This window comes from Thermobia domestica, chromosome 17 (assembly GCF_964235325.1).
Source record: "Thermobia domestica chromosome 17, izTheDome1.hap1.1, whole genome shotgun sequence".
Classification (NCBI taxonomy): Eukaryota; Metazoa; Arthropoda; class Insecta; order Zygentoma; family Lepismatidae; genus Thermobia; species Thermobia domestica.
The window spans coordinates 134,820,064-134,847,419 of record NC_137470.1 but is presented as its reverse complement, the minus strand read 5'-3'; the positions used below and the strand labels follow the sequence as shown (position 1 = coordinate 134,847,419).

Below are 27,356 nucleotides of genomic sequence, written 5' to 3'. Positions count from 1 at the left end.
AGTTCACGTATTGATGCGATATTAGGTAAACAGGCAATGGTGCATAATGCGGAAATGTTTCAAACCCACTGTCTTTCTAACTAAACTTGGGTTAAATTCCAAAGTTGGGCGTCCGTTTCCAGCGAAATTTTTAAAATTTACAGGAAATATATGGATAATTTGATCGTTTGTGTGCTTGATAATATATAAGCCTCTCGAAAAATCTGTTTATTTCTTATATATAAGCGGTTATAAACATGGGACTATATGGCGAGCGGAAGGAACTACTTGGCGTAAGGTAACTGAACAGTTCCATTGTGGGAAAGAAACGAGCATTTATGTTACCAACATGGCGAATGTACAAGGGCAATGAACTAGCAGTTTTAACATTTGTGAAGGAATACATTGATAACGAGCAAAATCTTTTAAAAGTTTGTGAAGAGCACGTATTAATGAACCTAATAACAAATTGCAGAAAGTGTGGAAAGGAGATAACAGTGAAAAAACTTGACGAAAGCGGACGCCCAACTTCGGAATATATGCCCTAAACTTGGACGTATATTCTGCAGTAATGGAGGGAAATACAGAAATGTAGAGTGGAAAGCAATCAAAGGGAATTTGCATCTAAACCAAAAGTGGTGAAATAGGGCAAAATTTTGGCTGCTAACCCATTTTATAGGGGCATAAATTTGAAAATCCATGAAAAAAGTGATACACTATTTCATAACGGGATTCTACAAGTTATCAAAATATATCGGGATCTTACCTCTTACATCTATAATAAACGGTACTGATTAAGAATAGTCCGTCTTAAAATGTGGTAGTTTTACAGTTAAATTGAGTGAATATATATGAAATAGGATTGTGTAGTATATTGAATTCCACTGTCGGAGGAATTTTTCATAATGTACGAATCCAGTATTTCATGCTCACAAGTGTGAAACCATTACAACAACTATACTACGGTTAAAATAAATGAGTGCATATCAAAGATGACTGTGTAACATAGTAATTTTGGCATTTATTCTGAAGTTGGGCGTCCACTTTCGCCACGTTTTTTCGCTGTTATTTCCTTTCCACACATTCATTCATTCATTGTTTATTCATCCATGTCGTACATTAATGTTCAGAGACCAGTACATAGGACTTGTCAAATAATAAGAAGACATTTCAATGTAATTTATTTATATTATTTTACAAACTATCACCCAAGTATTCATTAATATGATAATACATTTTGTTACACAAAAAATTAAATAGTTCATTTTTGAAATTTCGTATGTTTTTGATATCCTTCAAATAACTGCATTCTGCAATTTGTTATTAGGTTCATTAATCCGTGCTCTTCTCAAAATTTAAAAGATTTTGCTCGTTATCAACGTATTGCTTCATAAATGTTAAAACTGATAGTTCATTGGCCTTGTACATTCGCCATGTACATAAATGCGCGTTTCTTTCCCACAATGCAACTCTTCAGTTACCTTGCGCCAAGTAGTTCCCTCCACTCGCCGTATAGTCCCATGTTTATAAACGCTTATATATAACAAATAAACAGATTTTTCGAGACTTTTTGATATATTATCAAGCACACAAACGATCAAATTATCCACATTTTTCCTGTAAATTTTGCTGGAAACGGACGAACAACTTCGGAACTTTACCCCTAATTTTGACCGGTGTGCTATTTCTGCTTTACAATATAGAGTTACAAGTGTGAAACCATTCTAATTGCTCTAACTTATGTGATTTTATGTAATATCAAATGATATTTGCAATATGGTCTCGTTTATGCGCACACTCTTTGTCGCTGACGTGCCTGTGCTTACTGTGGGCCTCTCTCTTACTCTGATTCGGTTAGATAGCATTCTCGCATATAGTGGCCACCTAGCACAAGTTGGTTTGTAGTTTTTGCATAATCGTTTTATGCCATACTTTCTGACGTTTATTTATATCATAAAGGGAAGTACTCATAAAGTAAATCTGAACCCATGAATGCAACTCCTACCCTAAGAAACAAGCCCAGAACGTCTTAGGGTGTCATTTATGGAAAGAACAATGAAAGGAAGACGTCTTTTTAATTTGACAGACTATTCTCAATCTTCAAGTGCTATACGTACGTATGTATTGTACAAAATGATCATGAAAGTGTCGCAAAGCTGTGCCACAAGTAAGACATCTCTTTTTATGTCATATAAAGTGGTTTTCCATTTTCAATATTCTCATTTATGTGTATACTCGCCGTGGCTGAGGCGCCAGCTTCTTACGAACGCACCTCCGTACTACAGCTTGGGTCCCCCTGCTGCGCTCCAGCCCTGGCTTGGTTAGATAGCATTCGTGCTTTTAAGTGGCCATCTAACAAAAGTTGCTTTGTATTTTAAAGTCAATTCTTGTTTTATGCACTGCAGTTTTTATGACACTTGTGCACAGGCCGTTGTTATGCACAGCCCTCCTAAAAAGTCAATCTACACTCATTCATGCAACGCCTTCCTTGAAAATGAAATCTCTGAGTTTTAAGTCCCACATTTATGCCGGTTAGGCTAAACGAGACGATGATGATGAGAGATGGGTGAAATGGTGGAATGAGGAAACTGGGAGGAAACGGGAGAACCCCGAGAAAACACATGAGCAGGTGTTTGTCCACTACGAAGTCCACGCGGCGCGAGCTGGGATCGAACCAGGGACCCCAACACCGAAGATGAATGCTCTGCCATTGAGCCACCGCATCCCCTCAACTCTTTCCGTGAATAATACCTTCTATGGCAGTAAGAGTGAATTTCCTGCTAAGACAAGTTGATTTACTTCATAAATATATATATATATCTCCCTGTGTGGCAAAATAGTACAGGAAGGGTTAGGATTAGATTTGTAGCTTTCGGCATCTATGACCATGTTAGCCCATCACGTGTGAGGAATGATGTCCCTCCACGATCACACTATGCGTCGAAAGGGAAGGAAGAAGTGATTGGGGAAGGAAGCAAGCTGCCTGGGACCTATTAATTAGATACTACCCCGAACCCCGGAATTCCTTTGGTGTGAATGAGGAAAACTTCATTCAGGATGGATAGCCTAAAAAAAACTTTTTATACATTTTCGACCGAGTGCCCCCACCGAAAATAATACAGGAAGAAGTATTTTCGTAGGCATTTATTCGGTTAAGCCCCGCCAGCTAATGAACAGAAATATCTGGCCAAAAATTACAAATCGCTTGCTGAAATCAGAGCCAGTTTTCACTGATAGGTTACATAAGATCATGTTATGTTTCGTTTACTGTATCATACTATTTTATTCGAGTACGCGTAGGACCTATATTCATAAAATATTGTCTTCTCTTAGCAAGAAATGCACTCTTACTACCTTAAAAAGTTTTCTGAATTGGGTTCAGATTAACTTTAGGAGGGCTGAGTATTAATACGAACCAGCTTAAAAACACCAAGCAACTTCTGCTAGGTGGCCAGGAAAAGGCATGAATAGTATGAAAACGAGTAAGGGCAGGAGCGGAGGATGTGGACCCAAGCGATAGCGTGAAGGTGCGACCGTAGGGAGTAGGCGTGTCATCGAGCGTGGGCATACGTATTAACAAGGATAGTGAAGAGCGAGAAACGTGTCATGTGGCATAAAAGCACATATCTTGCGTGGAGTTCTTTCCGGTAAATTTTACAAAATTTTAGTTATTACGATGAGGCTTGACGGAACTTAACTCTTTTCATATGAGTTTTGTAACTTTTGATGTTCCAAGGATTCATATTTGATAGGGAGCTCCGCCCCCAACCCCTCTCTAAAAGTTTATTTACATAATACTGTACTAGGGTATTATTTATAGTGCTGGTTGGAAACATGAGAAGTTGAGGATTCATTGTTTTCGTCATTTCTGAATAGTGCTTAGTTTGCAACTCAACAGTTGGAAAGCGCTAATTTTACGGAGTAATACATATCTATCAATTAACAAGGAATATATCAAAATAAGAAATATTTGTGATTAACAATTAAGAGTGAATGATGGAAATGAAAGAGTGTTAACTGTAGGTAAGGAGCGTTTTGACGTAGTCGATTTGTGGTTGATTCAGTTGGACTGACGTCACCTTCAACTCAGTCGACCGTATAAGCAGATTTTCGACTGAATAGCCTACTGGTCGAAGGCGACGAATCGACTGGCAGCTGAATTAAGAGGTTGTATATTTTGATCGATTCAATCAGATCGAATAGCGAAGGTGACTAGATTGCCTGTGGAAACACCTCACTTATCACCAGGTGGAAAGTAGAACGCGAGTACTTTGGAAATAGCCTGTTTTGGAACTAATGAGATTATATAGAATAATGATAGATAAAGAATAATAATAGTAAAAATAGAAAATGAGTGCAACAACATAAATGCCTCAAGGAAACCTGGTGCTGGTGCAGTGAACATATACCAAGCCAATACAGTTTAGTTTCGTAAAACAGATAGTTTTTTATGTCATACTATACAAGGGTAAAACCCCATAAGTATTAAGATAATTCGTACAGATTGAAGACTTGTCGTTGAAATAACAAGCTTTAATTTTGTGCTAGAGAACTGTTTCTATTTTATAATGCTAACTCTATTAGACATTTATGGTTATACCTGTCCTTGTAAAGCTAAGACATCCATGTGCACAGATTAATGAGTAGAACTATATTTTATTTTGAAATAAGTTGCCAACGATCTTTACAAACTGTGTTACTTTAATGATCTTATGTTGTAGAACGTGTTAAAAGCATCCTACTGTACATAATGACAGTATTGGGGAGGAGAAAGTGAAATGGTGGGTTCTACTTCAAGACATTAGGCCTTAAAATATAATTGATTTTACATACAAGGTACTGACTGTACCCACGTTGATACACGCATGTATGAATTTTTATGCTTTTAAGCCTTAACATCTTGGACATACTCTGCGATACGACGGTTCAAGAAAATAAAACTTCAGAAAACACTCCGTTAAAAGTTAAGTAAAATAATTTTATCATGAGACTTCCACTTTCTTCATTTGCACGTACTATAGTTACAGACTTCCCGCTTGTATAGTTTCTTCCCTTTCCCTATTGACTTTTTAAAAAGCAATATATTTTATTTGTAAGATTCTTATTTTAATGTTAGCCTGTTCTCAACTTGAACCCTATAGCATTTCCATGAAATGTGTCATATTTGAGAATTTAATAATTGGAAAGTAGTATAGAAAATTTGGCAGGTGAATGATACAGAGGGACAAAAGTACAAGGATGGGTGCAATTAATAGTATAAACTAGAGGTTCCTTAATAATGGGTAGTTTCTATTGCCGACTGTACCTATAAAGCAAAATCAAATATAGTATCATTTAAAAATATGCTAAAGATTCACTGAATTCTTGTTATAAAATTGTCTTTTTTTATTTTTTAAATTAAGGTAAGGGATTAGGTTTAGCAAATTTCTTTGATCATCTATTATTGTTTATTTCATCATACTTGGCTTCATATCAAACAAACTAACCCCAGCCATTACAGGGTTACGCCCTCTCTTTGGCATAGGTTTCAATACATGTTGGTGTTGCTAATACAGGTACAATAGATGGTCTAAGTGCAATGAAAAATTGTCATTTTTTCCTTCATTTTAATCCACAAATCCTTAATTTTTGTCTACGAGATTTATTGTAGTTTATGCTTGCCGTGAATATGCTAAATACTAATTTCGGTGTTGTAATAATTGAAAGACTGAATTTTCTAGTTTAATGTTTCACAATTATGCACCAAGGCGAAGGAAGACGGTGATAGTAAGAATGAATGAAATGGTGAAATGAAGAAAGTAGGAGGAAATAGGAGAACCCATGCACATGGTGTTCCTCCACCAAAGTTCACTTGACGCGAGCTGAGATTAAACCAGAGACCCCACGCACCAGAGGTGAGCGCTCTACCACTGAGCCACCGTGGCCCAAGCTTCGGTGTCGTATTGACGATTATGTGACTGTAACTTTTACCTTAATCACTGGTTTCTATCTGCCAGTTTTGACTGGTTTACCAGTCCAGCTAATTAGATCCTGTGTCGATTAAACAGACCCTCCATTCTTCCACCATGCACTGATTTGCTTGTAGGACTATTTAACAATTCCGAGATCAAAGGTTGAATATCTGAAGCAGCTTTTCTTTTGGTATTTTTGGTCCGAAACTTCTTTTTCCCTGACTTTCACGGTCTGCAAAGGTTGACACCAGGTAATCAAAATGATCATTACTGAGTCTTGAGGTGAGTGCAGGCAGTGTCAATAGCAAATAGATGTAGCATGTTTCTATTTTATTATGAAATAACTTTGTTCGATTCCTTAGTAACATGCTTCTAATAATTAAATTTTCTTTTTAATGAATGAAGCAAAAAATAAATTAAGTGCATAGATTATATATTAATTAGTAATTCCGTTCGTCTTTAAGTAAAGTTTCAACATCCGCTTTCTGAAATTAGCTAAGTTGTTGCAAATGCTGTAATCCCGTAAAAAATATATTGGAAAATACCAGGGAAATGTATTGAAATCTATTGGCGATTGACGCTTTACCCTGGCCATAAATCCGTTCCATATACAGAACTGAATCAATTATTAAAAGGAAACCTCAATAACAACAAGTTACTTCTTTGAGAAATTTAATAAGAGAGCCGAACCTTAACCACAAAACCCTGGTCAATCAAATGTTGGAGCACAAACAATTAAAATCTAAAAATAAAGAAAATTTTAAAGGTATTATAACCAATTAACTCTGTAGAGTTAAACAGAAAGAATAGAGATGGAGAACGATAATTTTCTGGGCCGGTGGTTTGTCCTTTTATGTGTATAGGCATTATTTTTACTGGTTTAAGATATTCTGGAAATTGTCCAGTTTCAAGGCATAAATAGAGTAAACGAGTCAAAGGTACAGTAGACTCCCGAGTATGCGGCCAAGTTTAGGGGCTACCTTTCCATATGTGTGTACTCTAAAATCAGTTTAAGTCAATTTTCTTAAGAATTAGGCCTACGATTTACGTTAATGTTTTGTTTATGTTTCCTACATTTAAATTAGGCATTACAGAATTTATGTTAAAATGTGAACAGTTTACATATACTGTACGTATTCTTTAACTTACTCAACGTACGTATATATAGAACTCAGGCCTATCTTTTTTTTCTATCCGGCCTGCCCTCCTCCACATTAAGCCGGATACTCGGGAGTCTACTGTATAAGGAAATGTTCAATACATGTTGTAAGCTACTAGTAAGAAATATTATAGAGTCCAGACAACTTTTTCGTTTTTATTTTCTCACAATCGACTTTATTTCAGGCTCGGTAGTGGTTGCTAAGTAAATAGATTTAGCGTTTGTACTGAACTTTATGTTACGTTCTGAGAACACAGAATTATTTGACTATTATTTAGCTACATTAGCAGAAAATTCATTGAACAGATTTGCAGTATGGTGTTTATTTGTTCTGTCTTTGCCACTGTGATTTACTTTTTAGCCTTAGTGGAAAGTGGGTTAATACCGCACATCAAAGTTTCTCTATGATATCGTAGAGCATGATATTTGTAATGGCAAGTGACAGGTAGCGAACAAGGAGTGAAACAACACAACATGTAACAGTTGGCTGTGCGCGCTATAATAACTACGCAGTACATGTTGAAAGAAAAATTGAAAAGGTGCTTATAATTTGAGTAGAGGCATTAAAACGTTGTGTGTTGGATGTGTTTTCAAGAAGAACGAAATTATGTTGCTAATGTACGTAGAATAGTATGTTGTTTTAAAATATAAAACAACTACACAACAATATTAGCATGTTCTATTTTCAATTATTTTTTTGTGTGTGAAGGTGTATAGGGGGTAATAGCGCGCAACGTATTCCATTAGTACGCGGTTTTCCCCCTCATTGTTTTTGGGGACATAATATACTCAAAATTTTCTTCCCCTCTTATTTCCGCAGATGCGCAGAAAGTACTTTGAAAAAACTAAACGCAAAAGCTGGACACAAAAAGCATTGTGCAAGTAGACTTGACAATAGTTTGTGTTAATGTTTGCAGTAGATCTTACTTCAAGTTTATAGTACATAGTAGATTATTATATGCATAAACATATGTTTGGTTTCTATGTTACATTGGGTTATTTACTATTAGAAAATCATCTGCCTGCTATTACCCTACGGGGGTGGTGAATACCGCGCACTTGCCTCACTCACTTTTTCGCTTGTTTTTTCATGATGTAATGCAGACAATGGCGTAGGGAAGGGGGGCAGAGGGGCCGCCCACTAAAGAGGTCCGACAATGTACTTTGGTACTTTGATGTTTGTAATTTTCTATATATTTTTATGTTTATATATTTTTTGTTTGTAGTTTTTCTATGTGTACCTATAACAGCACTTCCCCCCCCCCAAACACACATCCTGGCTACGCTACTGAATGCAGTTGACATAATAGCTTATACATACATTTAAAGCTAAAGGATGTGATTATATGTTCCTGAATTCTTAGTCGTTTTCATTCCAAAATGTCTGCGTAATTCGCGATTAAATATTAAGTGCGCGGTATTCACCCACTTTCCACTATATTGTGTAGTTTAGGTCCGTTTTATTGTTATTTGCTATTTGCTATAGGGTTTAGTTTCTGTTATTTGACTTACGAATTCTGTTTGACGTGTTCATTTTCTTTGCTTCTTTTATTAGTTCTTTGAGAATACATATATAGGGTGTCTGAAAAGTCCCTCTACATAAGGTAACTCTGTTATTATCAGAGTTACAACAAAATGTAAGAGGAAAAACCTTCTCCAAATATAATGTTTTCAATCTAAAGTGAAGGAATTTTTTAAATCGGACGAATCGTTTGGGCTGTACACTCTTTATGCGCCCAATGTTAAATGAAAATGCAGTGTTGCCATTTACCTGGAGCCACAACACAAGTGAATGAAGTTATTGTCTTTTACGCTAACGTGTTGCCAGCCCTCATTTCAAACAGTAACATCATTCACTTATGTTGTGTGTCCCGGTAAATTGCAACGTTGAGTTTTCATTTAACATTGGACGCATAAAAAGTGTACAGTCTAAACGGCTTGTCCGATTTAAAAGAAAATCCTTCACTTTAGATTGAAAACATCATATTTGGAGATGGGTTTCCCTCTTACATTTTGTTGTAACTTTGATAATCACAGAGTTCCCTTTTTCAGGGGACTTTTGGGACACCCTGTATATTCTTTTAGTTGAACGTTATTCGTGTTTTTCACAGTTGTATGTATCTGCTTCTTTCTCATACAGGAATTGATTATACGGCGTGTTATTCAGTTAACTCTTTTGTTAGAGTGCAACATTTTTTAGTGAGAAGTCTATTTCGAAATAGTGCCTAACAGTGTTAATGAATTTTCTGTATTTGTTGTTTACGTCATTTTTTACAAATGTGTCGTCCCAATCTTCCTTGCTAAGTACGTACTTTTAGTACTTTACATTTGTTCCGTGAAAATTCTTCCCCAGTTGATTCCTTTTTTTTTCTTTCTTCGCATTTACAGTATGTAGATGTAAAGATTATAATTATTAGTACTGCATTATGGTTGGGGAGTAATGTGTTAAAGTTGCTTGTCGTATAGGCAGTAGTTTCATTGTGAATTGTAATTTGGTCTATACAGGATTCTCAGATTTGTGTAATGCTGGTTAGAGTGTTTATAGTTGATGTAGACCAAACGATTGCAAAAGATTTGATAATGCTGTTGACTGATTTGAGATCAGGAAATCAATATTTAAGTCGCCGCATGTTTAAGTAACTAGCTTCATCTAAATAAAATATATAATTCTAACCGAAGCAATAAAAAAAATCTAATAACCTTGTATTACAGTTTCTACAATGTACGAGATTGTGATAATGTGCCTGAGTAAGGCAAGGCTGATTCGGTCAGATTTTTTTTTTATTGTATCATGCTATGTATAATATATTGTATATATACACACACATATTCTATCAATTTAATGGAAACACATCAAATGTCTGGGTTGGCAACCGCCCTGTTATTGGTAGTGGTATGTTAGGGAAAACTCAGTACTACGTGAAGAGCAGTAGAACGGTGGTGTGCAGTGAACTGAGCAGACAGTGATAGTGTAAAATGAACGACCTATCTGATTTCCAAAAACGGCAAATTTTTGACGCTCGGTTATGAGGTGCGAATGTGACAAAAGTGGTAAGTTTGTTGGGTATATCGTAAGGGACAGTTCGAAGGTGATGATAGTCTACAAAACTCAGTGTTTCCGGCCCACCGTGAACTATGGCAGCGACCTTGTGATGCTATGGATCGCACTATCCTGGTTTTCAGTGTGTCCTGTGCTGATGCTTACCGGTCACTGCCCTTGATTATGTCACCAACTTATTAGGGGACCATGTGCATTGTATGATCAGATGTAGTTTTCGAGCAATGGTGCCATATTGCAGGACAGTAATGTGCTCATTTACACAGCGGAGCTGGAGCGTTTCTATCTTTTCATAGTTGTTTCATAACATTGGCCTAGAAATATACAGGGTGCTAATGTACTACACCGCCAAAATGTAAGAGGTGATTCCTCACATCAAAATAAGAGAAAAGTTCATATGGACGTATGGGGAAAAGTGCATAGTTTCAGAGCTAGCGCTGTCGAAAATCGCGAGATAGCTAAATTTCAACAGGTCTTACTTTTAATTCGATAAATTGTGGATGGTGGTCTTTATCAGCGTAAGAGAAGTCACGAATACGCAATCCAAAAACGCATATTTCATCAATGTTCAATGGGTGTGCAGGGTATTCTCTACATTATGCTGTTCTCAGATATGCTCTCAAAAGTGTTTTCAGATATGCCCTGATTACAAGGTGGATCCAAAGTAGGCAAGATATAAGTCTTGACAGCAATGGACACCCAATGCTTTGCAGGGAAGTCAGAAGGTTTAGGAACTGCCAGTTCTATGTTTTTTTGTGTTCGGAATAACGTGTGCTGCGATGTAATTCCTCACTGTATTTTTTACATTTTTTTTTTTGCGCGTATAAGCGTAAAAGAAAACATCGCAGCACGCCTTTTCCCAAATACGAGAGACCGTGCTGCTGATGGTCCTTAGCACTTCTCCGACATCCCGCCGAAGGATTCCGTGTTCACTGCTGTCAAAGCTTATCATTTGCCTACTTTGAACCAAGCATAAAATTAGAGCACATCTAAAAATACGGTTGACGGTATGTCTTGGAATTTCATACTGTAGGGAATACTCTGTACACCTATTGAATATTGAGGAAATATGCATTGTTGGATGCCGTATGCTTGACTCCCTTTACGCTGATAATTATCGCCATCCATAGTTTCTCGAATTCAAAATAGGGCCTTTTGGAATTTAGCTTTCTCGTGATTTTGGACAGCTCTAACTCTGAAACTATGCACTTTTCACCATAGGTCCATATGAACTTTTTCTCTTATTTTGATGTAAGGAACTACCTCTTTCAGTTTGTCGGTATAGTTCATTAACACCCTGTATATTCATTTTGCCAAGCTTTCCTATTCTGGATTAAAGTTGTGCCTTCATTATCATATTTGTCTATGATACAGAAAAATGTTTATTTTTATTACTTCTTTTCTAAATAAAATAAATTATTATCCATCATTGCTGAAAATGCTATACAAAACTTTTAAATTGCAGTGCAAATTTAAATCTGTCTAGCAGCTTGCTACACAAAAGTCATAAATCTAAGAAAATACTGATTCTGATATATACATATACGAGAATATACATACGTAAAGTAAAAATAAAATTCTGACCAAACCAGAAAACTTACGCCAAGTCCCTTAAAAAAAGTGTTGGATCTTTAACGAAGGAAAACTCTACTTTGTGTGTTAGTGCTCAAGTTACTTATACACCGTAAGAGTTTAATACATACTAGAATAAAGCACAATGCAAGTTTCCTGCACTTGTTGAAGGTGCCCAAGTGGTTAGAAACTTTTCTACAGTTGCAGTCTAAAAACAAGGACTTGTAGCTGTACGAGATCTTCCGAATCTTGCGTCTCATACTTGTCACAAGGCTCTCTAATTGTTAAGCGTGTAGGAACTTATGTTTCAAACTCATGCCTTCACTGACGTTGAACTTGAATGATATTTTAAAAATTTAGAATACCACTTTAAAATGAACTTCCTCTCCTTAAATGTCAAGTGCGCATCAACCATTTTATTTCACTATTATATGTCATACACGTACTACACCAGTTGAGAAAAGATCATACATTGTAATAGATATCATCATTGACAAAATAGTTATGGAATAAAAATTAACATCGAAAAGTCGAAAGTCATGAGAATATCCCGTGGAAACACGCCCTTATGGATCAGAGTAGAACAAAGAGAACTTGAAGCGGTCGATAATTCCAAGTATCTGGGAAGTATTTTGACGATAGACACTTATTGCAAAGAGATCAAGTCAAGAACTGCCATAGCTAAAGAAGCATTCAACAAAAAGGATCACTCTTAACTAGCAGGCTCAATATTGGACTTAAGAAGAAATTGGTCAAGTGAACATTGGACTACATGGGTTAGAGACTTGGACATTACGGAAATTAGAGAAGATATATTCGGTGAGCTTCGAAATATAGTGTTGGAGGAAAATGGAGAAGATATAATAGACATGAAGAGCAACAAATGAAGATGTTTTAAAACGAATAGGAGAGAAGAGCACACTTCTAGCCAACATCCTTCATAGGAAGGCCAATTGGATTGGACACACCTTTCAAAGAAATTGTCTTCTTCACACCGCTATAGAAGGAAAGAGAGCAGGGAAGCGTGGAATAGGAAGAAGAAGAACACAGCTGATCGATGATTTGAAAAATAGAAGAAAATATTGGAAGTTATAAGAGGAAGCCGAAGATCGAGAAACGTTTCCAGGCCTAAATCTAAAATTGAAAAAAAAAATCCTTATTAGTCCCAGGACCTGCCAAAAGGCAGAACACTTTATGATAATAATAATTGTAATGATAATTCAACTACGATAATAATACACAGATACCATCTATTAAGTTTTTGAGTAGTTTTTTACGGAGTCTGTAAGTTATTTTTGGTCTCTTTCTTTCACTCTGTGGGTATATTTTTTTTTTTTTTTTGTGTGTGTATGTATGTGTTATATACTTCTGTACTCAATTTGGGGCCTGAATAGCTTGCTTAGGTTTGTTGTTGTATTACACTGTTAACTCTCCTTTACTACGTGCATTACAATAATTTGTGTGAAAACATGGAAGGGCTAATAATGACGACAAAGAAACATGTAAAATAACTAAAATACGGATTGTCATCAAGGACTTGAATTGCGTCTTGCGAGAAGTATACTCCGACGCGAGTTGCATAACTTTCTGATTAGAATTCTGTTTGGGAGAATGACCTGGGCTTAGTTGCAACCAGAGGTGTCCACTTTGACCTAACCTCACTCAACCTCACGCTCACAAACTCATTTCGACCTCACGCTCACTCAACCTCACGTTCACATCACCAACCTGACCTCACGCTCACATCACTAGTCTGACCTCACACTCACTCAACCTCACGCTCAGTTCGTGAGGTTGAGGTCGAGTGAGTATGAGTTCCGAACTCGTGAGCGCCGATTTCGTAAGTTCGGACACAGCTAACCTACTGGCTAGCACTCGCACCTTTGATGCACAGGGTCGTGGGTAGGACTTGCGATATTTCGATGTATCGATCGATAGTTGAAATGTCGGGATTTTTCGATAGTTTTCAGTATTTGGATAGTTTTCGATGTTTTCAATATCAAGGTATACCGATACCATTTTCCCAACATAACGAAAACTATTCATATAACACGATCTAGACTTTCAATACTTCAACGTTCTCTGTTGCACAGGATTACTAACTAATAAACCAAATATGACAAACACACGTCGATTTATCAAGATCACCCAAGTCGGATTTACAATATTGTAATATTAGTTCGTACGCCTATACGACTTTTGCTTCACACGCGAACTACTAAATGCAAGTGAATTATTTAATTCCATCTCCTGGAATCGATAGTTAAAATAATTATTTCGAAAAGTTCGTAAATGAAGATGATTTACCTATGGGTACAGGTGGAAATTAGCCATTTTCGGTTTAACATTGATTACTATAGAGCAAAGACAGTAACATATAACGATACATGGTTTCTTGCAATTGATCCAGCGTCCCAAGAAGACCTTTCATCTCCATATTTAACAATGTACTAAAATCTAAAGTGATTACAACTTCCAGTTTCAGTATTGATCTACATAGATCTAAAACTACAAAGAAAAAAAAAGTGAGTTTTTTTTTTTTTTTTTAAGAATCGATTTAGTTTTCTAAGAAAAGTTCTCACATTCACTCTTAAGCTTCTATGCAAACTGAAAATGGCAGAAATCAACCACGTCTGGTTCTAATGTTGATCACTATAAAGTAGAAACTGTAATAGGGATAAGCGTTTTTTTTTTTCCAATTAATTAAACATCCCAAGAATACCTTTAGTTACCATCCTTATCTTTCCACCGAAATCGGAAATGATAGAAGTACATTACAACTTGCGTATTCAATACATATTGCAAAAAAGGTAAGAACTAGCAAGAAGTGGGTTTTCAAATCTGGTTAGGCATCTAAGAATAGTTGTCTTCTCTCGTAACCCTTCATTCTAAATGAAATCTTAACATCATGGAGTTTAACATCCCATGATTACGCCAGTTAGGCTAAAGGAGACAGTGATGATGAAATAATGGATGAAATGAAGAACCCCGAGAAAACCCACGCACACGGTGTTTGTCCACCACAAAATCTATTTGGCGGGGCTGGGATCGAACCCGGGTCCCTATGCACCAGAAGTGAACGCTCTACCACCGAGCCACCGCGGTCCCCAAAAAGTCAAAGTTCAATAATCATAATAATAATAATAATAATAATAATAATAATAATAATAATAATAATAATAATAATAATAATAATAATAATAATAATAATATTCAGGGCCCGGATCTTATTGACAAGTCAACTTTTTTCTGTTACGCATAGGACAAGGCAAGTTCAAATAAAAACATTATCCATCAACTTTTGGTTCTAAAAGTATATTTTTTTAGGGTCAACTTTTAGGTCACTTATGGTCTTTTTATTCTTTTTCTTCTACATAAGGAAATCTTAAAATGAAAACTGTTTACGGATTTAAAAACAAGAAGTTAAATGATCTTTTTTCCTGCATTCCTAACAAGTTAATGTAGCTGGTTGAAAGGACTGGGGGTTCGTAAGTGGCCAAAGCAGATGGTTGTAGGTTGTTTACCACAAAGGATATGACTACGTGAATAACTAAAAATAGATTAGAAGACGTACAAAGTTTTTAAACAGGGGTTTTATCTATTATTCTGGTGTATACAATCTACACTTGCGAACTTTTATTCTTTAAGTGTGCTTTCTAGTTTCAACTCGAGAGTGAATTGATGCTTTCAGTATGTAGGATGCCGAGGTCTAAACCATCTACAGCTTCTCATTTAAGAGAGATTGTTTCTGAATTTGGTGAGGATGTTTTTAGTACTGACGGTACAGTATTGTTTTGCAAGGCATGTGAAGTAAAAGTGGCAGCAGAGAAAAAAAGACATTGTACAAAAGCATACCAGAAGCGAAAAACATTTACGCGCCGTTGAAAACAAACATAAAACCAAGTGTTCGCAGTTGTTACTTGTGGAGAGTGCTTCGAACAGTAAAGGCAAATCCTCAGTTTTCAAAAGAGTTGTGTGAAGTTCTTGTGTCTTCAAATATTCCTCTTTGGAAACGCAACAATATGAAATTGGGGGATTTTCTGGAACGTCATACAGGTTGTTCCATTCCAGACAAAACGAATCTTAGGAAAAAATACATGCCAATGTGTAACGAAAACACAATAAGAAAAATAAGAGAGGAACTTTGGACTCAAATAATTTTTGTTTCTATAGACAGACTAGTGATGTGAAGGAACGCTAAATAGTCAATATTATTGTTGGGGCAGTGAAAGCCGACGAACCTAGCAAAATATTTTTGCTAACTGGTGAAGTGTTGGAATTTGTCAACCATTTTACAATATGTAAACTTTTCGATAAATCGATATCTCTACTTTGGCCTGAAGGTGTCCAACATGACCATGTTGTTTTTGTAACAGATGCTGCTCCGTTCAATAAAATCGTAACAATGTTTACAGTTATCTACTGCAATGCTGAATAAGGTATGAACTAAATTTTCTGACGATTACAAAGTTCCTGAGTTAGTTTGTTGTATCACAGCTTATAAAATGTTTATATGTTGCTTAACTGGATATAGACCTATATATCTTAATTCAAATATGAAATGCTTAGCTATTTACTAAATTATTTAAAGTTTAGTTTTAATATTATTGCTTTTTTAAACCAAAGACATAAATGATCAATGGACTGCAACTAACTGAAACAAAACTTTTGAAAATTAGTGAGAAATGGTAATTAAAATCCAATAGATATTCAAAAAATGTCAATGTTTTAATGGAATAAACGTTTAAAAAAACTGCAAGTTTTAAGGTCAACTTTTGTGAATTTTAGGGTCATTTTACAGGAATTTTAGTGTCATTTTATAGGTCACTTTTTAGAAAATTTTAGGTCAACAAAATCCGGGCCCTGATAATAATAATAATAATAAAAGTAAAAATGAAGCTCTCCAAGAAATAATTGATTTTGCAAATCTATGGCTTGAATCATTGGTCGAAGTTAAGTGAAATTCTAACCTTATACTTGCAGTAGACATTTGCATAGAGGCTGGTCCGTATGATGCGCTTCGCCCCTTCCCTAAGTTCTCTTCCGCATGTGACCCTCGACATCTGCCACTTTACCAATCTCTATCTACCTAGGTAGATAAATTTCAACAGTCCAAACAGTTATTCTGGTCATTTTAGAGACACTCTCGGTAGTTTCAATATTAAAACTATTACGTACAGTAGAAAATTCGAAACGAATTTCTTGTATTATTGAACTAGCTCGTATTGTAAGCTCGATTAATCATAGGGATGCGCACGAGACAAGATTTGAGGCTGTCTCGTCTCGAAAATGTGCTGTAAAATGATGTCTCGACTCGAATTTTGTCACGAAAATTCTGTCTCGACTCGTCTCGTGCGTATCCCTAATTAATCATTCTCTGTAAATTTACTTTAAAAAAATGCATTTGTAACAATTCTAATCTTTCTTTACAGGATACAAAGTGAAAATGCATATTAAAATTTGTGCAAATCGAAGATATTTAAAAAATATATTTTTTTCTATATGATTATTTTGTATTGTTAAAATTTTGTACATCGACAGGGGATGGGGGAACGCCAAACGCTTTTGGGCCTAGGGGCGGCAAAACATTAAATCCGGTCCCGGGTAGAACACTAAAAATAAATCAATCATCGGTGTTTGTCCGACTAATCTATATATATAAAAGAGAACGCACAAATCCTTTGTTACCTCACCACGCTAATACGGCTGAACCAATTTCTTTTATTTTTGGGGGGTTATTAGGATTTGGACCCTAGATGGTTTTTATCATATCACTTTAATTTTTAATTACCAGTGTCTTGAGATAATTGACCATTCAAGTGTCCATAACGTACAAATCCTTTGTTAGTTCATCATAGGTAAAAATAAACGTATTTATATGCAACCCGCATGACCGTGTAACTCGGCGGGTTAACATAAATGACAGGCGATATAATGTTAACATTTACTGCAATCTACTATGGTTTTTATCATATCACTTGAAAGCGAAAACTTCCGGGGTGACCGCAGCGAAGCGGGGCGGGTTAACATAAATGACAGGCGATATAATGTTAACATTTACTGCAATCTTCTATGGTTTTTATCATATCACTTGAAAGCGAAAAAGTAAAAATTATCTAAGTAACAAAGTTTATTGCGTTCCGGGGTGACCGCAGCGAAGCGGGGTGAACGCTGCTAGTCTTATATATAAAAGAGAACGTACAAATCCTTTGTTAGCTCATCACGCTAATACGGCTGAACCAATTTCTTTCATTTTTGGGGGGTTATTAAGATTTGGACCCTAGATGGTTTTTATCATATCACTTTAATTTTCAATTACCAGTGTCTTGAGATAATTGACCATTCAAGTGTCCATAACGTACAAATCCTTTGTTAGCTCATCATAGCTAAATCTAACCGTATTTATATGCAACCCACATGACCGTGTCACTCGGCGGGTTAACATAAATGACAGGCGATATAATGTTAACATTTACTGCAATCTTCTATGGTTTTTATCATATCACTTGAAAGCGAAAAAGTAAAAATTATCTAAGTAACAAAGTTTATTGCGTTCCGGGGTGACCCCAGCGAAGCGGGGTGAACGCTGCTAGTATTACATAAATGGTATAAGTTATCTCCGTTTTGGATAAAATATAAATGAAATATAGCTTTAGGAACACATGTGAGCTAGTTGCATCTTCCTAAGTTGTTCCACTCTCTGAACAACGATTAAGGATTATACGAAAATGAGTTAAGTGGTCGAGGACTGGCACATTTAACATAGTAATACAAAACATTTATTTATGGCTGTTCTGCATAGTTATATTTGTACAAAAACAATTACTTGCTAACTATATGAATTTTATTTCCAAGTAAATAGTCGGTGTATATGAAATTCTATATACTTATCAAGATGTAATAATGTCTCAAATACTCGCCCAGAAAATATGTAAATTCTATTTTCTATTTGAAGCAGGCAGGGGTGCCCACAGGCTGGTTTTAGGGCGTTGATTACATCCGTTAGACTTTTTTTGGGGGGGGAGGGCATATTTTCTATCAAAATGACAGAATCGCACTTTTAATTATACTATAATTTTCCTTTTAAGCACGACAACTGTCAAGGCGAATGAATGTATTCTCTGTGGCTTGAAAGGATAAAATTATGACGGAAGGTGGAAGAAAATATTGTATAGACTGATCCTGTTTAGAAAGAATGGACAAGGGCTACTAAGTGATGTAGCCTGCAATGTATTCGACATTCAAACCAGTGTGGAAACTCATTGGGAAGGGGGAATCTTGCTAAGAATTTAAGCACTCTGTTTTGGGGGCGGGGAAATTGCGCCCACGTAGTTGGAGAAATGGGCTCCCCTCGGCCGAGGACGGGGGAGGACTGCAATTCTTATGTGGTTAACTGCTAGCAAGATTACCCTCCCCTCTAGAAAATTCGTAAATAAAACACTGACTTAGCCTACAAAATCCCTATTAAACAATGGCAAGCAAAATCACAAGACAAAACTATAGTTAAAGGGACAAAGGAAAATATTCAAACCAGTTTTGGCGGTATTGTATCTTTAAAAATGTAGGTAAATACAAAACAATTTAATTTAATCGGTTATTTTATGATACTAAATGATGAATATTCTTGACCGGATTTCGAGGCCAAATACTCTACTGTGCGGCATCAGTGTGCCTGTCAAGACATTCCATGATTATTTTCTACTTGCTTCTAAGAAATATCTGATGACAAAGAAACTAAAACTTCTATCCCAAGTTGGTCAATGAAAAAAAAAGTAGCGGACCAAAGATACTCCCTGCTTATCTATGGTCGTTTCACAGCAGGTGTTATCTTCAGATAGAGAAAAAGAAGCATTTGTGTAGAGAACAAAAATCTACAGTCTTTTCGAATTACAATATACTTTTCCTTGCTATTGGAAGAACCAGGTGTCTACTTTGATCCAATCTCACTCAACCTCACGCTCACAAACTCATTTCGACCTCACACTCACTCGACTTCACGCTCACATAACCAGCCTGACCTCACGCTCACTCAACCTCACACTTACATAACCAGCCTGAACTCACGCTCACTTCGTGAGGTTGAGGTCGAGTGAGCGTGAGTTCCGAACTCGTGAGCGCCGACCTCATGAGTTTGGACACCTTTGGTTTCAACATCCACGGTTGGGATGTAATTAGTGGTGGGACTACCCTCATGCAACGCATCTGTTCCTATTTGTTTCTTTTAATACTTAGCTGTTTGCAGGCCCTATTTATATATTGTGCACCCCCTGTGCTCTAAATAATTTGACGCCCCCCAAAAGAACCTATATTAGAGTTGAATTCACAATTTTTGGGGTCGCTGAGGTAAATAGTGACAATCTTAATCCAATTCAACTTCAAAGTCATACTTCACTCCCCAGGGAGGGGGTGAGATTTTAAAAGTAATCGAAAACGACAGATATTAGTGTTGACTGCTTAGTTTTTGAGGTCGCTGAGTTTAACTGTATCAGTTTTCATGATGTTCAAGTTCCTTCTCACCCTTTGAGGTGATGACATTTTAAAAATAATCAGATAATCTAGCTAATTAGTAAGTACTGTAATTAGAGCAAATTAAACGCATATTTTCTCGCCCTTGCGCGAGACTTTGCGGGTTGCTAGTTTTAAATATTTACTTTATTGTGAATATTAAAAAGGAATCCAAAATTTAGCCGCCCCCTAAATTCTGCCGCCCTGTACTCGAGAACAGAATAGCCCGGGCCTTACCTAAATACGGGCCTGGTTGTTTGTATTCTGTATTCATATTTTAAAAGTGTACTTCTCCAATATCAAATCTTGAATGCCATTTTTCAAGTGATGGATTGGACAGACAACCGCACTTCATGTTGGTACTTGATTAAACCATCCCGTAATTGGATCCAGCTAGTGATATTTCAAATTTCTTGTTCAGTTCTACGTTCTAGACAGAATAAGAAATAAGCTTACGTTTTGCTCTTGAAAATAAAAGATTACTTCAGACAAACCTGAAATTGTCTTTCCTTCTCCTCTTAAAACTGGGTAATAATATTAATAATGAAGTCCAAAATTAATGTTAAATTTCACAAAGTTAACTGTAAAATGTTGCAATCTTTCTTCTGGCTTTCGTCAATTTAATAAAAATTGCAAAGCTTCTGCGTAAGCCTTGTATTTACGTATTAAAATTTTTCCCACAGTATTCCCAAAATCCTGCTTAACAATGGATGCGTCTTTAGAACTGATGTGTTAGATAACTAAAGGTTAAACAAATGATTCAACTAGGTTAATTTAAGTATAGTACTTCATTAGATATACGTAATTTGAAGAACTAGGTGGAAGAAAGTTGGGTAAAGCTTTTGTAAAACTCTCTTTCTTGTCAATACATATGATACATGAGTCTGTATAGTGTCGAACTTCGTTTAATTTTATATTGTAGCACTTTAACTTTATTAATCGCATTAAAATCAATCATAGTGTGAGTTAAAACTCAAAGAACTGCATGGTTCTGCGACAAGGAAGAACTCTGACTGCACAGATCCCTCGTTAGTTTGATAACATTTGCTTGAAAGGAGATATAGAGCTACCAGATTAAAGCATCACAATGATTTTTCATATAGAGTAAGATCTCTTGTAACAGGTAACAACAGGACTTGGCTCTTTCTGAATACAAAACTTTGCCAGATAATTGGATATAGAATATTTTCCAGATTTTACTTGCTTACATTTCGTGACGCCATTACACGTACAATACACTGTCTACTTCTTCACACCGAGATTGATGTACAGTTTTCTTATTTTCTATAGCTTTCGTAGATTCTGTTTGGATAATGAATTTCCTGAGTTAACCATCTTCTTTCTTTATAGCGCACAAAGTTCAACTTCCAATATTTTATTCCTCCATAAATTTGGATCTTCTGACTCCCCTCTCCATTTTCTCCAGCAATTCAAGTTTTAATTTAAGTGTGAGTGTAGTCATAGTAACATCACGTGAACGAAGATTTTAAAATGTCTTTGTGTAAACTCAGTATAATGACATACACGGATCTATTTGCGAGTGAAGTTTGTTGGCACGAGTATCGTCCAAGTAGTGTACAAAAGAGCTCACGTGATCTGTCTCTTAGCAATAATCCTCTTAGAGAAATCTGTTGTGTGAAGCATTCGGGACTTGGCTTCCCAAAGTGAATTGATAAGGAATTCGTCGGTGTTGCCAGAAACTCACTGCATAATTTTAATATTTCATAGACCAGAAAGTTTGACTTTAGAAAAAAATATTCAAAAGTGCCGTTGTTTGGTACTGCCAGTTAATTGGTTGTCGGTTATGAGAGATCTTACTGTACAGACTCTTGATATTTGCAACTTTTACCTCAATATTATTCTAATAAGTAACTCATTCACAGAGTGTTTTGACTTGTTCTCATTTGTAAAGTTAAAATCTTGCAATACCTTATATATGTTTGTGCCTGAAAATGTATTAAATCCCATAACCTTTTTGTGTCCTTTCTTTCAGAGATCACAACGAAGAAGAAGTCATTGCTTGCCCATCGGATCTAAGCCGTGGTGAATGTACTATCAAGTACATTGATCTTCACCTAGAATATAACTATCCAGAGATAGTTACAGTGTATCTGGAACCAGATTTTAGTAATCAACGCTCTGACAAGTTGGAGACCAGTTACGAATTTCCGTTTTGTAAAAATGGCACTCTAAGACTGATGGGTAGGAAGTGGTTGCAGTATCTGATAATGAAAGAACCAAGTATAGACGATCCACAGATAAGAGTATCCCATATGGATGGATTTTTGAAGAAAATGAGTGATAGAATTTCTACGGTAGAAGCGATGAGAAGACATAGGGAGGTGCTTCAGTACCACCAAGCATTAGCCGAGAGACGTGCCAAAATTTTGGCTCCTCTTGAGAAAAGGAAAGTTCAAAACAAACGTATTTCTCATGCTGATGAAGTCATAAGGTGTATACAAAAGATCAAAATGAATCTCCGTCGAAACCCAGAATACAGTGGAGATGGGTTGGAAACACAACACCAATCATGGGATAAAATTTCCGGAAGAACAAGAATTCCGTCTCCTCGTGGAAATGAAATAAGAGAAAGCCAACAAGCATCTGCTAAAAATAGCGCAGTGAAAGAACTTCAAAAACCTGTTGAATATGCCAGAAGTAAAGGACGGGTGTTATATACCGAAAATATCGTACGAAGACGAATTCTATTACCTGGGGAAATTGCCAAGAGAGAAAAACCAGAATTTAATACTGAAAACATTATAAGAAAACCACAATATTTTGATAAAAGTGAACCACCAACATATAATAAAACTTTCGTAACAAGACGGTCGCAATCACCTGATGAAAATAGTAAGGGAAGAGACACAAAATTAGATAATAAAAATGTCATAAGAATACGGCTGCACTCTTCTAACATAAACAACAGAAGACAAGAAACACAAATGCCTGATGAAAATGTCGTAAAAGGTCTTTCCAAATCATCTGGTGAAAGCTGTGGAAGAGAACTACAATCATCTAATGAAGATATAGTAAAACAATTACTCTCTGCTGATGAAATAAACAGACAAAGAGAACCAGAATTATCTGATGAAAATATACAAAGACTAAAACCAGCTTTTGAATGTAACGGACAATGGGAAACAGAATCATTTGTACCTATCATACGAAGACTACAACAATCAGTTGATGAAATGAACAGACAGAGAAAGCCAGAATTATCTGATGAAAATATCACACGTAGACCAAAATCAGCTTTTGAATATAACAAACAAAAGGAAACAGAATCATATGTACCTATCACGCACAGATCAAAATCAGCTTTTGAATATAACAGACAAAGGGAAACAGATTCATTTGTACCTATCACACAAAGACTACAACAATCAGTTGATGAAATGAACAGACAGAGAAAGCCAGAATTATCTGATGAAAATATCACACGAAGACCAAAATCAGCTTTTGAATATAACAGACAAAAGGAAACAGAATCAGATGTACCTATCACTCGAAGACCAAAATCAGCTTTTGAATATAATAAACAAAGGGAAACAGAATCAAATGTACCTATCATGCGAAGACCAAAATCAGCTTTTGAATATAACAGACAAAAGGAAACCGAATCAAAAGTACCTATCACGCGAAGGCCAAAATCAGCTTTTAAATATAACAGACAAAAGGAAACAGAATCAGATGTACCAATCACACAAAAACTACAACAATCAGTTTATGAAATGAACAGACAGAGAAAGCCAGAATTATCTGATGAAAATATCACGCGAAGACCAAAATCAACTCTTGTGTTTAGAAGACGGAGGGAAACGCAGTTCGATGGAGTATGTATCACACAAAGACAACAGCAATCACATGATGAAATGAGCAGGCAAAGTGGACCAGAATTATCAGCCAAGAATATACAAAGACCAAAATTAGCTTTTGAATATATCAGACGAAAGGAAACACAGTACTATGGAGTACGCATCACAAGACGACAACAACCACACGGTGATATAAACAGACAAAATGAACCAGAATTGTCTGATAAAAGCAGACGAAGACCAAAATCAGCTTTTGAATATAACAAGCAAAGGGAAACGAAATCAGATGTATGTATCACGCGAGGACAACAATCAGGTGATGAAATGAACAGACAAAGAGAGCCAGAAGTATCTGATGAAAACATCACGAGAAGACCAAAATTAGCCCTTGAGTATAGAAGATTAAAGGAAGTGGAATTAGATGTGGTGCGTATCACACAAGGACGACAGGAATCAGCTGATGAAATGAGCAGACAAAAGCAACCAGAATTATCTCATGGAAATTTCATAGGAAGACCAAAATCAGCTTTTGAATATAATAGACGACAGCCATCAATTGGTAAACGAAGAGGACCAGAGTTTGCTGCAAATTTCGCAACAGGGCAATATCAATTGGCTGGTGATACTATCAGAAAAAGAGAACAGACATATACTGAAAGTACAAAATACCCGCAATCGGCTAGTGATAAAATTAGAAGAAACCAAGATTTATTCGTTAGAAATATGACAGCAAGACGACCCCAATCACGTAATGAAAATATCAGAAGAGAACAAGTATTATGTGCTGGAAGTATCACAGTGAAACGACCCCAAGCATGTTTTGAAGATACCAAAAGAAAAGAAGGATTATATGCTGGAAATTTCACAGCAAGACGACCACAAGCATGAAATAAAAATATTAAAACAGAATAGCAAGTACCTCCTCCAAACAACAGAAGAGAAGCGGAATTATTTGCTGGATATGTCCAACAAGAACTGTCAGAATCATCTAGTGATAGCTATAAATCAATAGACTAAAAGACAGTACATTGTTAGTAATATTTTTTGTAAATTGAAAGCTAAGTATTTGGGTGATATCTAAATTTAATTGCATGTTCTTGTCTATTTGATTTTGCGGTATATCCTCAGTTTCTTGACTAAATAATTTATTGGTCTTATTTTATCTTTATTTATGGAATTTCCTGCAGAATTTAATAATCCTTACATTTTTATTGTAGATGCAATAGTAGTAATAGTAACATTAAAATTTTCACTGTCCATAGATAAAGCATTGATTTGGTTAGTTTCCTAACGCTGTATAGGAAATACAGATACTTCAAGCATTATGTATAATTACATAAGTTAAATCTATTTTGAAATATGAAGTGCCTTAAATATAATCGCCAACTAAAGTAAATGAAGTTGATCATTATATAACATCAGTTTACAGACATAATCGACTCAATTACTTACTATTGAATAGCTTTACTATATAATCAAATTTTAATACACTATGCTCCAGGTTATAGAAGCAGTCACATGAATAGTTAGGGTTTAATTTGTGATACCTAGAACAGTTTTCTGGTTTTTTTAAACTTAAATTTTATTACAAAACTCTAGATTATGTTAATGTTAAAAACGAATGAACTAATTGACGATTTATTTGTTGAAACTCAGACAATAGTGCCTGAGTCTTTAACTTAGTAATTAAACCCTTTCACATCCAGTGGTTACTTTAGCACCAAATCAATAATTTCTAATTCGACTTTCTTATCTTAGTACTGTGATAAAAGATTTTATACTTATAAGAATATACTGTGATATTTATGTGAAAATTAGGTTAGAAGCATGTAATTATATCGAAATCATATTAACATTGATATAATTGTCTACTATTCTTCTGACTTTGTATCATATATTGAGAAAGGCGAACATTGATAAGTTTGACTACGATCGGTTGCAAGTCACAAATTACATTTGATTGAATATTTAACATGTAATATGTTTGTAAAAGAGTTACTTAAAATTGTGGTTTGTATTATTATGAAATTTTCATTACTGAAAACGTTTAAAATGTGTGCAGTCACACGAATACATGAAAGATCTTTTCATGATGTTTTTATTATGATTTCTTATCATTAACATATAATTTACCAAAGTAAAAAATAATGAAATGTTATGTTAACTAGTAAAGTATGTAACATTATGAATCAATGTTAAAACATACAGTTTAAAATGTAGTGTTTTAAACAGTATAATTATGTTGCCATAAAGTATATTGGAAATGACCTTTCAAGGAGTAATTATGTGTAAAAACTATATGTGTGACACAAAGTGATCCAAAATTTCATGCTCTTGTTTCATATGACTGTGATATGTATATATCTTTTAAAAATTTAATTTAATTAATTGTGTACAGATTGATTCCTCAAATCGCCTTTAGACACCAATTTATCTTTTATATATTTTGATATTCCAAAATGAATTTTTCTAGTAATAGTTCCATAGTTACACTTACTTTCGAAATGTTACTAGTATATACGAGTTGGCTGTATTCATAAATCGATTTCTACGCTTTGCTATATCCAAAAATAATATGATCATATTCTGTTGAAATGTACAGTTAAATTTGTTAGAAAAATGTTACCTATCTTAAAAGCTATTAATTTTAGTAGTAATTGTTAGCGAATTTAACCTATAATTTCGAGTTATTTCAATATTGTTTGGCAAAAGTTGAAGTATACAACAATTGTAAAAAAGGATATTTAAAAATGTTGATAATTAAATGTATGTTTAAAAATGTTGATACTTAAATGTATATTTTCTTATAAATTCTTAGTTTTTATATCTAATAAATTAAATCAGGAATTAATCTAATTTTAATTTCTACAATTCCATATTATTATTATTATTATTATTATTATTATTATTATTATTATTATTATTATTATTATTATTATTATTAAAAGCACTGGTGTACGCAAGTTCGTCAAGAGAAGGTGCAAGTTTATATAATTTCAGGTGTGTATACCCTTAATATAGTAAATGTATATTTTTGCATAATATCTAGCTCAAGGGTGGGGGTTAAAGCCTCAAAACACCCTTGGCGTACATCACTGATTAGTGGCAGTAAGTGTACTATTCCATTCACTTTACAATAACCAATATTTAAATAATTGAAAGAAGTGTTAAAATGAAAAATATCCAATTATATATTTTAAACATTGTATACAATTGCCTGCAAAATACAAGGTAGCCGAAAAAGTTCTTGTCGTCTTGACGTTCCATTAATGATGCGCTCACTGAGAGGAAAGGGAAATGACACACGTGCCTGC

The 27,356-nt window shown here is 35.3% G+C and overlaps 1 protein-coding gene across 1 annotated transcript in view; it reads left to right on the top strand.

Annotated features, from left to right (window-relative positions):
- Positions 1 to 26,883, top strand: part of LOC145674358 (uncharacterized) — a 28,279-nt gene extending 1,396 nt beyond the window's left edge. The window contains exon 2 of the mRNA XM_081744311.1: positions 22,218 to 26,883. Within this exon, the coding sequence (XP_081600437.1) occupies positions 22,218 to 24,930 (2,713 nt within the window). The 3' untranslated portion in view covers positions 24,931 to 26,883. The remainder of the gene's footprint in view (positions 1 to 22,217) is intronic.
- The last annotated feature ends 473 nt before the right edge of the window (positions 26,884 to 27,356 follow it).